Raw genomic sequence first — 16,977 nt, 5'->3', positions numbered from 1 at the left:
GTAGGTGCTAATGCTTACACTGGCGGCGACGGTGACTCTGGCGCTCATCAAGCGAAAGCTAAGATGCCCTTGACGGAATTCCGAATGCGCGATCCAGTGCCTACATATACGGGGTGACCAGTGAACGGCTGTGCGTAGCGAGCAGTCGGTTTTTTACTAGTAGACGGCCTTGCGAGGCGAGTGGGGGAGAGGGGGGATAGTTTTGTGTGTGTCGAAACTAGGGAAAAAGTGACGTTAACGTGCACGCACTGTGGCTAGGGCACTGCGGCTGCACGTGCACAGGCTAGGAAGAAAGTGACGTCAACGCGCGCGCACTGCGAGGGAAGGCGTGACCTAGGTACTTGGCACCGCCCCAACACCTGCGGCCAGGAGAGCGCGCTACGGAAGGTGGGACAGCATTACACAGGCTAGTCAAAGAGCTGCTTCGCATCTAATAAGAATGGATTTCAGTGCATTTGGCAGGCACTCTCACATAAAGTCAAGAAATCTTCTGCTATCATTATAGGATACAACGACTGCATACTGCCAATTCTGATGTATGAGGCTGAAACATGAGGAATGAAAAAACAGCTAAAATGAAAGCTGAGGACCACGCAGCTTGCAATGTAACGCAGAATGATTGGAATAACATTGAGAGATAGGAGGATGGCTGAATGGTTAGGAGAACACACGGGAGTTGCAGATATCCTAGCTGACATCAAGCGAAAAAAATGGACCTTGACTGGTTACATAATGCCTAGAACAGACAACTGATGGACAGTAATAACAACAAATTTGTTACCAAGGGATGGAAAACATAGTAGGGGAAGACAGAGAGTTAAATGGAGCGACGCAATTGAGAAGTTTGCAGGGGTCAAATGGAATCAGCTTTACAGGATAGGGTAAATTGGAGATCATTGGGAGAGGCATTTGTCCTGCAGTGGACTAGCACAGGCTGAGAATGATTATGATGATATAAGAAAAAAAGTGGGGATACATTCTACTGGTAGCTTGTGAAGAATGCAAATTTTTCTGTGCACACGTACTGTTTTTGTTCACAGACAGGAACAGATATATATGTTTTTTAGAAAATTTTGAAGCAATACCAACATTTCAAAGCTATTTTCAAGGCAATGCATCGATCACTCTACACTGGTATGTTTTGTCCACATATGAACGCTAGAATATAAAGGGTTAATTTTAAGCATGTGCTTAGCACTTAACAATTTGGACACTCTAAAAAGACGATATTTCCAAGGAATTCGCCTCTGCTCAAAAGCTTTAGTGAAGTTCAAAGGCCGGAGAAAAAATCCGTTATACTGTTAATGTTGGCATGTTTATATCAGTACCTTAACATTTTCCTTACTGCGGCACTAGGCATTGATCAATAGTGAATGATGTTCTTGTGGGCTTGTTTTAAGTATACCGCGCATCTGTGCTTGTAGCACCATCTTGGCAATAGTATACTGACTACAGTCGTCATATCTGCACGGTTGATATTTTTATGTCATTGTTGAAATTTTTAAGGAGTGTGTGAATTGAAAGGCTGAAGCAACGAGCTGTTGAATGGCCTCACACATGAAACCGTGCATGCTCTATAAAGAGCAGTTCTCGCTTCATTTTGATGCTGCTTACTAGCAATCTCTCGGTCCCTACATGCACTGATGACTCCAATGTCAATGTGGCGTCTTCAGAGTTCAGTTATGTTGAGGAAATCAAGTTCTTTTCATTTTTATTGTTACTTTTATTAATTTTTACTATGTAGTCTGTAATCACTGTTGCTTTTCCTAAATGTCGCTTTAAAATGGCCATCAGAACCTCACATTTCGGTATATACAACATTATGCTCTGAATATATATTTTTTTTCTAAAAAAAAAAAAGGCCAAGCAAAGATTGGAATATTTCACTGCGTTTCATAGGTAGATAGATAAATTACTTCATTGAGAACAGCGGGAGGAGAGTTGAGTTTCGCCCCGAATCTCCCACGGGCCGCTCCCACGTCAAAACAGGCAGGGAGTACATATCTATCGCTGCATTATAGACCCCTTAGATTGCCTGAAGCTGACGGTGGCGATCCGTGCTTTTTATGGCGTAATAAAACCTTGTTTTAGAAAGATTAGTGCCTTGAGTTCTTTGGCCATTACATCTATGTAAATTTTCTATGTTGAAAGAGTACTTGATTGTTTTTATAATAATTTTTAAACAATTGGCAGCTAATCTTCCAACAATTTTTACTTTCCAGATTAAAAAAAAATTTATATGGAAATGTTACTTCTTTCACAGAAGTTTCTTGGGACTTTTTCTAGTTTTAATAGTTTGGCTGCTTAATTCTAGGAATACCAAAAGTTAATATCAAAAAACACTTTTTTTTAATGTGGCAGGCTTTCCTGTATTTTTGTTTTATCTTAGTTATCTTGGAAATTCAAGATTGTTTGGAATTTATGAGTGTGTTTGATTACACATTTATGTAAATTGCTTGAATAAATCAGCCTTGTATAAGAGCTAAAGATGCTAGCACAAAGTCTTGTGTCATAATTTTATCCTTGTTGCTGCATTTGTGCAGGTATGCATAAAATTACCTCTCATTGTATCATGTGAAGTCTTGTTCAATGTGTGCAAAATTGCTTTTTTTGTAACAGCAGGAGTGTTCATTCCAGTTCTGTATTTGGAGGGAATGCTGAAATCTATTTGAGGGTGTGTAGTGCCTTATTAATTTTTTAATATATTTCATTGACAGAGCCACTGCCGAGGAGGCACTCCAAAGTTCCTATTTCTCTGAACCTCCCTTGCGTAAGCATGGTTTGCCTATTCTTCTGACAAGGCTTATACAGTTATGTACAGTCCTCACGGATTAAAACTTGGCATCAAAGTGTTTAATATAATGACTGGTACATGCTGTTGTCTGAGATAACTGCATCAGGTCGCTGCAAATCAGGCCGGTAAAGGTGATGCTGACTATGATGTGAGTGTTTTTGTTGAAATTGCTCAAATACGACAGGAATTGAAGATAGCGGAAACAATAGTATGGGCAATACTTAGTCTTAAATTTTCACTTTTTAATTTATGAGTTGTACACTGCAGTGCAGTATACATATAAAGAGATAGTAAGACAAACACTAAAATGCAGAGTAGATGTATAACATATCAAATTATTAATTGAAAAGCTTCGCTTAATTTGTGTGTTATATTAAGATGCTTGCTCTTGTTACTTTCCAGCCTGTGAAGCAGAACTTATGCCTTCATTCCCGCAGCATCGAAACTTGAAGCGGTCTTTCATGGGAGGCTTTTCAGACAGACTGGGACACATTACTCAAGACCTGTGAGCATACTGAATTTTGTATAGAGCTTGTCAACTGTTACAACTCCCATTCAACCATGTGCGAGTTGAACTGTAGTTCTCTTTGTGGTATTCAATTTCATACCTTTACCAACATTGCACTTATATACCCGAACTATTGACATTTTAAACGGGTTTATTTTTTGAAAAGTGTGATTTAAATAATGAATACTCATGTGGCAGAAATTCTTAAGCCCTTAAATGACCCAGACCTAAAAATTTAGTTGTGATGTGCCAGTTGTGCATGAGTGTACAGCGAACCTGTAGCTGTGTTAATTGTTAAAAACAGTGCTGTGATAGCATAGTTATGTGCGTTTGATGATACAAAAAACACACTGGCTCGTTTCGCTCCTTTCTACGCTGTGCTCCAGTCTGTTTGTCCTTCCTCCTGGCCAAGTGTTCCTCCTCACTGTGCGAGGAGGAGTAGCAGCAAGCACACATACCTGCGACCGAACAAACAGGTCGGGAAGATGACGATCAGTTGAATGTTGACATTGTGGCGAATGTTGAGGAGATGGGGAACGCTGAAAGGCACATAGAGTTGTGAAAGGACTGTTTCTTGGAGTTAATGAACTCGATGCGTGCGTTTACTTAAAATGTAAAAAATAAATAGCAAAAGTGATCGACTCTAGTCATTTGTAGCACATGGAAGTAAAGTCAAGTCATACTGACTATGCAGAAGGTTAAATTCATCTAATGAACACTGTATCCTGCTCTCTTTTGGCCACAAGTTGGCATAAACAAGTTACGTACACAAACGTAGTCACCACCGCTGAAGGCGTCATACTAAGGAAGCCCCTCTTGCTGCGAAAAGGTGCCTCATAAACCACAAAAGCCATTGACAGAAAAGATAGGTGGTGACACCACTTCAAAATTCCCACACCGAACCACCAAGATGGTGTACGTGTGTGTGTGTGTGTATGTGTGTGCACGTGGTGTGTAGGTGGTGGTGTAATCAGGGGCAGTGCCTGCTAGGGCCTATCAAATTCTAATCAAGCCAAACTTTATATGACAATATGCGGCATGCGGTCGGCGTCATAAATAACGCCGACCTCATGCTTGGGTATATTCGCAGTGAAATGGGGTGTTGAACCAGCAGGAGTTGACTCGGTGAACGAAAGCTTTATTGAGCGCAAGGGCTAACTGAACGCAAGCCTGCGATCACAGCAAGTCTTCTTCCTTTTCTATATTCGAGCTCCATGCCCACTGCCCTCGTTACAATCACCCCCGGGCGATGAGGGAGCCATCCTGGCGACCTAAGGACAGGTGTACACAGAAGGGTCATGGTATGGCTTGAGCCGAGAAATGTGTACAATTTCTTGTCCCCGACGGCGCTTGTCCGGAGATGCATCCAGCGGCTCGACCAGGTAGTTGACAGGGGATGTTTGGCGTATAACTCGATAAGGGCCATGGTACCTGGACGAAAGCTTGTGGGAGAGTCCTGGAGGAGTAGAAGGAATCCATAACCACACCAGTGAGTTCGGTGCAAAGCTCATAGGCGTGGCTGATGCGTCGTGGCGATGTTTTTGGTGCATCTGGTCATGTGACGTGAACGCACGAGCAAGCTTCCGACATTCTTCAGCGTGTGCTGCTGCTCGAGAAACGGTAGTCATCTCTGAAGGGTCCGGTCGATAAGGAAGAATAGTATCCATTGTTGATGATGGCTCACGTCCATAAAGAAGAAAGAAAGGCGAAAATCCAGTGGTGCTTTGCGTTGCAGTGTTGTAAGCATATGTCACAAAAGGCAGTATGCTATCCCAATTTGACTGGTTGGATGAAGCGTACTTGGCCAGCATATCCCCAAGTGTACGATTAAAACGCTCTGTCATCCCATTAGTTTGCGGATGATAGGCTGTGGTAGTGCGGTGTATGATGCGACACTCGCTCAACAACGCTTTGATAGCATCGGAGAGAAAAACGCGGCCGCGGTCGCTTAGTAACTCTCGAGGTGCTCCATGCCTTAAAACCACGTTTTGCAGTATAAAACACGCAAGGTCTTTTGCGGTAGCAGAAGGTAACGCAGCTGTTTCAGCATACCGCGTTAGGTGGTCGATAGCGACAATGACCCAGCGGTTGCTACTCGAAGTATAGGGAAGCGGACCGTAAAGGTCGATTCCGACACGATCGAAAGCTCGTGCTGGACATGGCAACGGTTGCAAGGGACCTGTGGCATGCTGAGTGGGCATTTTGCGTTGCTGGCACGTAAGGCAAGACCTTACGTAACGGCGAACGAAACGGTACATACCGCGCCAGTAGTACCGCAGCTGCAAGTGAGTGTATGTTTTTAACACACCAGCGTGGCCACATTGCGGATCATCGTGGAATGTGGCACAGATGTCAGAGCGCAGATGTCGGGGAATGACGAGCAACCACTTACGACCCATCGAACTGTAGTTTCGGCGGTAAAGCAGGTTATCCCGAATAGCGAAGTGTCCTGCTTGACGGCGAAGCGTCCTGGAAACTGGAGCGGGCGTCCGGTTTGAGAGCAAGTCCAAAAGAGAAGAAATCCAAGCATCTTTGCGTTGCTCGGAAGGCATGTCCGAAATGCTGATGGCCAAGGCAGCACTGGTGGAGATAGGCGAGCCGACAGGTTCTGAAGCCAATGGCGAACGTGACAGGGCATCGGCGTCGGAATGCTTACGGCCAGAACGGTAGACAACACGGATATCGAACTCCTGTAACCGCAATGCCCAACGAGCGAGCCGACCATTAGGATCTTTTAGTGAAGATAACCAGCAAAGCGCATGGTGGTCTGTTACAATATCAAACTGACGTCCATATAAATAAGGCCGAAATTTTCCAATTGCCCAAATAATGGCAAGGCACTCCTTTTCAGTTACACTGTAATTCTTCTCGGCTTTACTGAGGGTGCGGCTGGCATAGGCAACGACAAACTCGTCAAAGCCATCCTTGCGTTGGGCCAGTATGGCCCCTAGCCCGACACCACTAGCGTCTGTATGAAGCTCCGTTGGAGCAGATGGATCGAAATGTCGGAGTATGGGAGGCGTGGTGAGAAGCCGTCGGAGTTCCTGAAATGCATCATCACACGCCTGCGACCACGCTGACAAATCAGACCTTCCGGCAGGAAGATTGGTCAAGGGGGCGATAATGGAGGCGAAATTGCGGACGTAGCGCCGGAAGTAAGAACATAGGCCGATGAAGCTTCGAAGCTCTTTGACAGTGGTTGGCTTTGGGAACGCCGCGACTGCATTAAGTTTCGTAGGGTCCGGGAGAATGCCGTCCTTAGAAACCACATGGCCGAGAATTACAAGCTTGCGAGCGCCGAAGTGGCATTTCTTCAAGTTAAGTTGAAGTCTCGCCGTTGAAAGGCACGTAAGAACTTGCTCGAGGCGGCTGAGGTGGGTCGCAAAGTCGCTTGAAAATACCACAATGTCGTCCAAATAACAGAGGCACGTTTTCCATTTCATACCTCGCAAGACGGTATCCATCATTCTTTCGAAAGTGGCAGGCGCATTGCAGAGGCCAAAGGGCATAACGGTGAATTCATATAGTCCATCCGGTGTTACAAAGGCTGTCTTCGGGCGGTCACCCTCTGCCATGGGCACCTGCCAGTAGCCGGAGCGTAAATCTAACGAAGAAAAGAACTCTGCTCCTTGTAGGCAGTCCAAAGCATCATCGATGCACGGCAGAGGGTATACGTCTTTGCGCGTTATCTTGTTGAGTCGGCGGTAGTCAACGCAGAACCGGATGGATCCGTCTTTTTTCTTGACGAGAACAACCGGTGAAGCCCAGGGACTGTTGGAGGGCTCGATGATGCCACGTTTCAACATGTCGTCCACTTGTTCATCGATGACACGGCGTTCAGCAGATGACACACGGTACGGACGCTGCCTTAGTGGGGCTTGTTGACCGGTGTCAATACGGTGAACGACCGCAGAGGTTCGGCTTAAGCCTGACTGGTCACGATCGAATGAAGAACGAAAGCGGAGAAGAAGATTTATAATCTCTTCGCGCTGAGTTGGTGCGAGCTCAGAGTCGATGGCATCCGAGAATACGTCCAGAGCATCATTAGGCGCGTTGGTAGGAGTGACAGCACAAATTGGGAGCGAAACCGTTGAATCGGGTATAGTAGCCGGAAAAATGCACTCGTAAGGTTCGTAGCTTCCCAGGCATTCTCCACGTAGTAAGGATGACGGGCTGTCCGAGGGATTGCACACATAAATGGCAGCGTGACCATTGCGAAAAATGACGACGGCAAACGGAAGCATGATATTTCGACGGCACGCAGATGGGACCGATGGCATAAACAACACAGGCGATTTCGGGGGGGAGGCACACGACACCGAGACAACAACAGCTGAGAAAGGCGCAATGTCAACGTCAGAAGCAGCAAACACTCTACACGAAGCGCCATCGTCGGGGTCATAGCACGGCACAGATAATGCGAGTTCGGAACGAGCACAGTCGACCAAAGCAGAATTTGACGAAAGAAAGTCCTATCCAAGGATAACGTCATGCAAAGAACGGAATAAAACTACAAATGAGACGACGTACATCGCACCTTGAATGACGACTCGTGCAGTGCGCACAGCTGAAGGCTGAATATGATGGGACGTAGCTGTCTGCAAAGATAGGTCGGTAAGTTGCGTGGTCACTTTCTTCAAGTTTCGGCACAGTTTCTCGCTAATTACAGATACGGCAGCTCCAGTGTCAACAAGTCCGTGCACCTTTATGCCATCAATATAGAGTTCGATTTCGTTCAGGGGACAGCAGTTAGGCCTTGAAAGTTTCGCTGCCAACGCAGTTCTTGCCTCCGGAACTGCGCCCGTCAGTTTTCCCCTCGCGGTGGGCTGTTGCGACGTAACATTGGAGAAATGGATCTGCGACGAGGAGAAGGCGAACGGCTTGAGCCGGATGGGCGGCGACCGGTACGTACGTCTAGAGGTGGATCGGCAGGAACGGGATATCGCGGCTGAATGGGCATGTAGTGTGAGGCCCCTGCAATGTCATGAGAAGGGAAGCTGCGACGGCGGCAGTGACGAGCTATGTGGCCTGGGATGCCACATGAAAAACATATTGGCCGATTATCCGGAGTGCGCCATTGGCTGACGGTAGGGGCACTTGTCGCCGAATAAGGTACCGGAAACGGTCGTGCAGGTGGCGGCTTCATATAAACGTTCCGAGTTGTTTCGTATACAGCCGGAGACGGGACAGTCAACGGGTGGGCAGGTGGCGTCGACGAATAAATGTGGCGAGTTGCTTCGTAGATAGCCGGAGACGATGGAGCGCGTGGCCGAGCAACAGCGGCTGCATATGTTAGTGATGCGGTAACAGATGGTGGAGCCGGAGCTGGCGGCAATGCTTCGGCAACTTGCGATTCAATGACCTGACGAAGCGAAGGCGATAAGGGTGCCATCGGCTCGGTAGTTCTGGTGATTATAGATAGCTGCCTGGCGACCTCCTCGCGTATGAATTGGTTTATGAGTGGCATTAAAGCAGAGTGGTCGGCAGTGTCATGGCGATAGTCGAGGGATGAAAGGTCCGCGGTGTCTTGAGCAGCGCAACGTGTGGAAGCACGTTGCCTACGCAGCTCCTCATAACTTTGGCAGAGCTGAATCACCTCGGCGACTGTCTGGGGACACTTCGCAGCAAGCATTTGGAATGCACCATCGTCGATTCCTTTCATTATGTTTTTTATCTTGCCTGCCTCATCCAGAGTCGGGTTGATGAGCTGGCAGAGGAAGAGCACATCTTCGATGTAGCTCGTGAAAGTCTCATCTGTTCTCTGTACTCTGCCACGCAAGCGCTGTTCAGCACGAAGGCGGCGGACAGCAGGACGTCCAAAGACTTCCGAGAGGGTTTTTGCCAATTCCGACCACGTACTGAAATCACTTCGATGATTTCTGTACCATAGTTTCGCCACGTCGGTCAGGTAAAAATTCACATTTGTGAGCTTATCGGCTGCGTTCCACTTATTGTACGCGCTCACCAGTTCATACTCGGCAATCCAGTTGTCCACATCTTGGTCCTCTGTGCCACTAAATATGGGGGGGTCGCGCTGCCGGAGAGCGCCAGCGCAGAAGACAGGTATGGGTGCGAGAGCTGGAGTGGCGGCCTGAGACGGTCCCGGATCAGTCATCGCAGAAGGTGGTTGGAGTGTGCGGCTACGAAGCTCTAGGGTGAGGACCAGATGTACCCAGCACTTCCACCACTTGAAACGGGGTGTTGAACCAGCAGGAGTTGACTCGGCAAACGAAAGCTTTATTGAGCGCAAGGGCTAACTGAACGCAAGCCTGCGATCACAGCAAGTCTTCTTCCTTTTCTATATTCGAGCTCCATGCCCACTGCCCTCGTTACAGCAGGAACTTCTCTCATTCATCCAGTTCAATAAAACTATTACATTATAAAACACTGGTTCGCTCAAAATTAGAGTATTCTGCATCTGTCTGGAGTCCTGGCGTTGAATCACTCATTTCCAATTTAGAAGCTGTGCAGAACTGTGCCTGCCGTTTATACTCTCCAACTATTACCGAACAAGCAGCGTAAGCGCCATGAAATTAAGTTTGTCCCTCGCTGCTCTTTCTCATCGCAGGTCAGTAGCTTCATTATGTCTTTTTCACAAAATTTATTACAACAGCTATCTGAAACGGAAATTATTAACAAGGCCATCATACATATCAGCTCGAATTGATCACCGCAATAAAGTTGGAGTTCCATCATGTCACACCAAATGTTTTCATGACTCATTCATACTCAGAACTTGTGTCAGTTGGAATGATCTTCCTCATGATATCGCTTATATAACTGATAAAAATATGTTTCGTAAAACTATTAATCTTCTCTAAATGTTTGTGTGTATATATATATGTTTGTATATATTGTCACGTGCTAAGAGCTCGAAGGAACGTATAAAGGGACGCGACTGTCAAAAAATCTCGGAGACCAAGAAGGACGTCTCCGCTGGCACGGGTTGCTCGTCTTCGTCTTCCTCGTTCACCGGCACAGAACTGACCCACTGTTCACTGGCACAGAACACCAGGTGGCATTACTCCTCCTCCCAAGAGAGCATCGACCCGATGCTCAAACAAAAGTGTGCACAGCCGTTGGTCGAAGTAGGTAACACAAAAAAACATTAAACAAATTAGTGCACGAGAGAAAATGCATCCTGGGCCCGGCAATCGGAAATAAACGGCATTCACTGTTCACACGAAGAGTCCACGGGCACAAGAAGAAAATTCGCATCACCGCGTAAAGTATGGTTTTAGGCGGACTACGTGTACAGTCTCTGGACGTGGTAACCTGCGCTGTGATGATGGTGAGCCTCCGTCTGGAACCACTTCGTAGTTCACGTCGCTCACACGTCTGAGTACTTTGTAAGGTCCAAAGTACTTCCTCAAGAGTTTCTCACTGAGACCTCGCCGCCTAATGGGTGTCCAAACCCAAACTTGGTCACCAGGTTCATAATTAACTTCTCGATAGTGGATGTTGTACCGCCGTGCATCTGCACACTGTTGAGTTCAGATGTGCACACGGGCCAGTTGACGTGCTTCCTCAGCGCGCTGAATGTACTCATTGATGTCGGGGGCTAATTGGTCGAGCTTGTCGATGTCCTCATATGGAATCATGGCGTCCAGCATAGTTCTAACATCTCGACCATAAACGAGTCGGAATGGCGTGAAGCGTGTAGTTTCCTGCGTTGCAGTGTTATACGCGAATGTTACGTACGGCAGGATGTCGTCCCACGTTTTGTGCTGCACATCCACGTACATAGAGATCATGTCAGCTAGCGTTTTGTTTAGCCTTTCTGTTAAACCATTACTCTGAGGGTGATACGCAGTGGTCTTTCGATGGGTTGTGTAACTCAACCTGAAAATATCATCCAAAAGTTTCGCTGTGAACGATGTCCCTCGATCAGTGATGACATATGACGGGGCGCCATGCCGTAGCACAATTTGATGCATAAAAATACTGGCAACTTCTGATGCGGTCCCTCGTGGCAACGCCTTCGTCTCAGCGTAACGCGTCAAATAATCGGTTGCGACAATAATCCATTTGTTGCCAGAAGAAGACAAAGGAAACGGGCCTAGGAGGTCCATCCCCACTTGTTCAAACGGTGTACGTGGTGGATCGATCGGTTGTAGATGACCTGCAGGCTTTAAATGTGGTGTCTTGCGACGCTGGCATTCACGGCATCCCTTCACGTAGCGTTTGACACAGGCAGACATTTTAGGCCAGTAGTAGAGTTGCCGCACCCGATCCATAGTTCTCGAGTAGCCTAGATGGCCAGATGTGGGCTCGTCGTGGCAAGCTAATAAGACGTCATCGCGGAGGGCTTTAGGCACGACGAGAAGATGAGATCTGTCACCAGCACCGGCGTTCCTTTTGTATAAGACGCCATTTCGTAGGCAAAATGATGGCAACGTTCGCGACATTGGACGAGGAATGGGCACGGTGCCACCTTCTAAATGATCTATAATCATTCTTAGATCGGCGTCATTTCGTTGATGAGACATCAGATCCGGTCCGCTGACAGTTGCCACGAAAGCGCCGTCCTCTTCTGCGCTAGTACTGGCGGATTGAAGAGGTGCTCGTGATAGCGTGTCGGCGTCTTCGTGCTTTTTGCCTGACTTGTACACGATGGTGACATCAAATTCCTGTAGGCGTAGACTCCATCGTGCTAATCGTCCTGAAGAGTCTCGTAGATTGGTCAACCAGCACAAAGCATGATGGTCAGTCACCACTTTAAATGGTCTTCCATAGAGATATGGCCTAAACTTTGTTATTGCCCAAATGACCGCGAGACATTCTTTTTCTGATGTGGAATAGTTAGATTCCGCGCGAGACAGTGTGCAACTTGCGTAGGCTATTACCCGTTCAATGCCATCTTGTCTTTGTACCAAAACAGCTCCAAGACCGATATTGCTGGCATGAGTGTGTACTTCAGTGTCGGCATCTTTATCGAAGTGGCCGAGCACAGGTGGGGAAGAGAGCCGGTGCTGTAGTTCCGCAAAGGCAGTCTGCTGGTCGTCAGCCCAGACAAATGGTGTATCATCACGCGTGAGGCGTAATAGTGGCTCCGCAATGTTAGAGAAATTTTCAATAAAGCGCCGGTAATACGCGCACAGACCCAGAAACCGTCGAAGACTTTTCTTGCCTGTTGGAGGTGGAAAAGCGGTGACGGCATCAGTTTTGTCAGGATCGGGCCGAACACCAACGGCGCTCACGACGTGACCAAGAAACTTTAATTCTTCGTAGCCGAAATGACATTTCTCAGGCTTGAGTGTGAGATAGGCCGATCTAATGGCTTCGAGCACATTCCGAAGGCGACGAAGATGTTCGTCAAACGTTTCTAAAAACACAACGACATCATCGAGGTAGACGAGATAGCTTTTCCACTTGAGGTCTGCCAGGACGGTGTCCATCATTCGCTGGAATGTGGCTGGAGCGGAACAGAGGCCGAAAGGGAGCACTTTGAATTCATAAAGTCCATCCGGCGTTACAAAAGCGGTCTTTTCCCGGTCACGTTCATCGACCTCTATTTGCCAATAACCACTCTTCAAGTCGACGAACGAAAAATACTTCGCACGTCGCAGCTTGTCCAGAGAATCATCGACTCTGGGCAACGGGTACACGTCTTTCTTTGTGACATTGTTCAACTTTCTGTAGTCGACACAAAAGCGAAGCGTGCCATCTTTCTTTTTCACAAGAACGACTGGTGATGACCAAGGGCTGCTTGAAGGCTGTATCACGCCATCCTGAAGCATTTCCTTAACCTGCGTTTGAATCGCGTGCCGTTCGGTTGGCGAAACAAGATAAGGCTGCTGCTGTATGGGATGCGCGTCGTCGTAGGTGATAATACGGTGTTTTGTTATCGGTGTTTGACGTATCTTCGATGAACGTGCAAAGCATGTGTGGAACTCCAGCAACAGCTCGCTCAAACGCTGCTTGTTCGCTTCAGAAAGCGTTGGATTGATGTCGACGCTGTGGAAAGGCGTTTCAGCAGTGCCAATGGCCTCGGAAGCAAAACACTCGGTAACATTGGCGACTGGGTCGGCGTAGGCGATGACAGTTCCAGGAAAAAGGTGCCGGTGCTTGTAGCTGAAGTTTGTGACAAAAACGTTGCAGTGATCATCACGAAGGTCAACAAGGCTTCTCGCTACGCAGACACCCTGAGACAGCAAAAGCAAGTGATTGCTTTTTACGACTGCTTCACCGTGCGTCACTCCGTCCCACGCCACCTGAACCACAACAGTTGCACGGGGTGGTAACGTGACAGCGTCGTCGACGACGCGAAGAGACCCTCGGGAGTGGCTGGGGTCGGTGTAAGCTGTTGTGGCGTTCGTGGTCGCGAAAGTGACTAGACGTCGTCGAGTGTCATTTATAGCACCATGCTCCCTGAGAAAATCCATGCCGATGATTAGGTCTCGAGAACACTGCTGGAGAACGCTTAAACTAGCAACAAATGTACAACTGCGGACTTGCAGTCTTGCCGTGCACATACCGAGTGGCGTGACGATATACCCGCCAGCTGTACGAATTGGCGTTCGGTTCCAAGGCGTCGTTACTTTCTTGAGAAGGGCGGCCAGCTTTTCGCTAATTATGGAATAGTCCGCACCAGTGTCCACTAAAGCGCTGACTTCGCGACCATCTAGCAGAACAGGAATATCTAAGGACACTCTTCCGCAATCAGCCGGTGGTGTCGTCGATGTATCGTCGGTATCTTCAGTCCGCGTCGATAGGGGGCCTTGAGCATGACCAGTGTGAGCGGCCTTGCCCCTGAAGGTCGCTGAGGCTAGTTTTCCCGACGCGGGCTAGGTGACCGGCCCTGCGCCACGCCCGCATAGGTGCGATGATTCGGCGAGAACCGCCGCGGTGGTGGAGACCGTGAGTGGTGCCGAGATGTCGATCCGCGCTGCTGAGCAACGTAGTCAGCGATTTCCGGAGGCCGCTGGCCGAACCTAGGAGGTGGGGAGTTGGCCGAAAAACCACGAAGTCCCAGCTGTCGATAAGTGCACTGTCGGTAGATGTGCCCAGGTTCACCACAGTGATAGCAAAGCGGACGTCGATCGGGGGCCCGCCACACGTCTGATTTTCGCGGAATCGGTTGGCGGTCACTGAGGTACGGGCACGCTTGGACTGCCTGAAGCATGGCTGGGGCTGTGGTATAAGGCGGAGTGAAATGTTGTGCAGGTTGGCGCAGAGTTTGGTCTGCCGGAAGCATGGCAGGGGCCGCGGTGGGAAGGGGAGCCAAAGGTGGTGCTGGCTGGAGGAGAGTTTGCGCATACGACATGCGAGGGAAGTCATTTAAGGGCCGCGGCTCTGTCTGACAGGACGGTTCTCGTAGTGCCTGCTGAACTTCATCTCGGACGATGCCGGACAAAGAACTGACAGTGGGTGCTGAGGGTGCAGAAAACTTCTGCAGTTCTTCGCGAATTAGGGAGCGTATGAGCTCACGGAAGAAGTCGACGTGGGCCCCAAGACCACCCATGTAGTCCGTAGCAGAAGCAAAGTTCACTTGTCGCTCGTACGTCTGGGTCCGTTGCCGAAGCGTGCTTTCAATCAGGACGGCTTCAGCAAGAAACTCTGACGTAGTAATGGGGGGGCTGCGTACAAGACCACCGAACAACTGCTCCTTCACTCCACGCATCAGGTAACGCACCTTCTTCTCTTCCGGCATGTGAGGGTCGGCTCGTCGAAAAAGACTCGTCATGTCCTCAACATACATTGCTACGCCTTCATTTGGCATTTGCATACGGCACTGGAGTTCACGTTCGGCTCGCTCTCGGCGATCGGGACTTGCATACGTTTCAAGAAGCCGGCGTTTGAAGTTCACCCATGACGTGAACACACCTGCCCGGTTTTCGTACCAAACCCGTGCCCCGTCATTCAAACTGAAGTAGACATGTCGGAGCTTGTCTGTGTCATCCCACATGTTATGAGCGGCAACGAAGTCATAGTGGAGTAGCCAATCTTCAACATCCTAATGGACAGCACCATGAAAGGGATTCGACGTTTTTGGTTTGAACAGTGTATATTGCGATGGCGTTGCGCCTTCCATACCGGCTGGGTTGGAGCCGCTTGGGACGGCGCTGCCTGGAATAGTTGGGGCCGTCATCCCTTCCGAGAGAAGTCCGAACTCAGGGTCCAGTCCACGGATCCTGCGGCTAGCACGGTGAACAGGCGTAACCACCGGTATGGGGCTGGAGCTTCTTGTACAGGAGGGGTTCGGTGCATAGGGTACCCAGCACCTCCACCAGTTGTCACGTGCTAAGAGCTCGAAGGAATGTATAAAGAGATGCGACTGTCAAAAAATCTCAGAGACCAAGAAGAACGTCTCCGCTGGCACGGGTTCCTCGTCTTCGTCTTCCTCGTTCACCGGCACAGAACTGACCCACTGTTCACTGGCACAGAACACCAGGTGGCAATATGTAGTAGATCTGTGTGTATATTAAAGGTTACTATTGTTAGTATACGTTTTTACTTATTAAATTGTTGTCATTTATGCCTACTTTATTTCACTTAATTATCTGCTCTGAGTTTTTTCCTTGCTGTTTTACATTGCTTCCGTTATGTAGATCTCCACTCCCCTCTGTAATGCCCTCGGGCCCTGAGGGTACAATAAATAAATAAATAAATAAATAAATAAATAAATAAATGCTCCTGAATCGATCCATTGTAGCCAAATTAAGGTAACAAATATTTTGAAGTTTGTGAAATCATACTGATGTGTTGGAATTGTAGTTAAAAATTGGATTTAAAAAAGTAGTGACTATTTCCCAACTAAGAATGAACCTAGACTGTGAAATTAACCACTGTAGAACTCTTAAATGATAATTTATCTATCTAAGTTACTTTTGTGTGTCACTTTGACTTTTCTAAGGTTAGTAATCAGTAAGAGGGGACGTGCCTTTTGGAATGAACTTTTTGTTTCTTGTTAGATCTTGATGAAAATTGCCACAGGGACCAAGAATGACCTCACAATGCTTCCATTCCAACTTCAAAGTGATATCACAAAAACTTCTTGTGAGACAAATAATTTCATTATTGAACCTCGTGGAGTGGTTGGAGAGTTTAAAAAATAACATTGGAGAGTTTAATAAATGACATAAAAAATTAGTAAACACTGTGTGTTGAGGTAAATGTATGCTGAAAAAGGCTGCATTTTCAAAATTATTTTTTTGCAACACTAAAAATTCTAGTTTTAGTGTTGAACAAGAAGCCGTGCCAAAAAATTTTAAATGCCTAAATTTGAAAAACAACACGCAGCCCCCTAGAGCACAGTTCAAGGAGCGTTACAAAACAAACGGAATCAAAATCTGTCAAGTAGTTGCCAAGATAACTACTCCACGAGCCGAGCAACATGCAAAAAAAAAATAGTATTGAGAAAACGAGGCTTGAAGTTCTGCATCATGTTTACATGCTTAATAAGCACCAGGGTTGTCCTTAGCAGTGCGGCATCGCTTGGCCATCTGCTCTTTTTTAGCCTGGTGAGCTTTTGCAGCCTTTTTTTCTTTTTCACATGGCGTCTTTTTCAGCTGCTCTGCAGCATGCATAGCGTCCAGGATGAAGGCCGAGAGAGGTGCAAAGCTGGGTGAGGCGTCGAGGTTTCCTTCATTACACCTGAAAATAGCTTCACTGACTGCAGTTTCTGTAGCTATCAGTGAAGCGTGCTCTTCTTTCGGCATAATGGACCAAATAA

The 16,977-nt window shown here is 47.6% G+C and overlaps 1 protein-coding gene across 3 annotated transcripts in view; it reads left to right on the top strand.

The window, feature by feature from the left end:
- The window catches only part of Cdc2rk (cyclin-dependent kinase 10), a 61,018-nt gene that overhangs the window by 33,960 nt on the left and 10,081 nt on the right, over nucleotides 1-16,977 (top strand). For 2 of the 3 annotated variants that reach the window (XM_075878167.1, XM_075878168.1), the window contains exons 13-14: nucleotides 2,718-2,770; nucleotides 3,197-3,299. In XM_075878167.1, the coding sequence (XP_075734282.1) occupies nucleotides 2,718-2,770; nucleotides 3,197-3,299 (156 nt within the window). Of the gene's footprint in view, nucleotides 1-2,715; nucleotides 2,771-3,196; nucleotides 3,300-16,977 lie in introns of all 3 variants that reach the window. The other variant, XR_012887088.1, reaches the window with a different exon arrangement.

This window comes from Rhipicephalus microplus, chromosome X (genome assembly GCF_043290135.1).
Source record: "Rhipicephalus microplus isolate Deutch F79 chromosome X, USDA_Rmic, whole genome shotgun sequence".
In the NCBI taxonomy this organism is placed as follows: domain Eukaryota; kingdom Metazoa; phylum Arthropoda; class Arachnida; order Ixodida; family Ixodidae; genus Rhipicephalus; species Rhipicephalus microplus.
The sequence above is the reverse complement of the archived record's forward strand: the minus strand, read 5'-3'. Positions and strand labels throughout refer to the sequence as shown.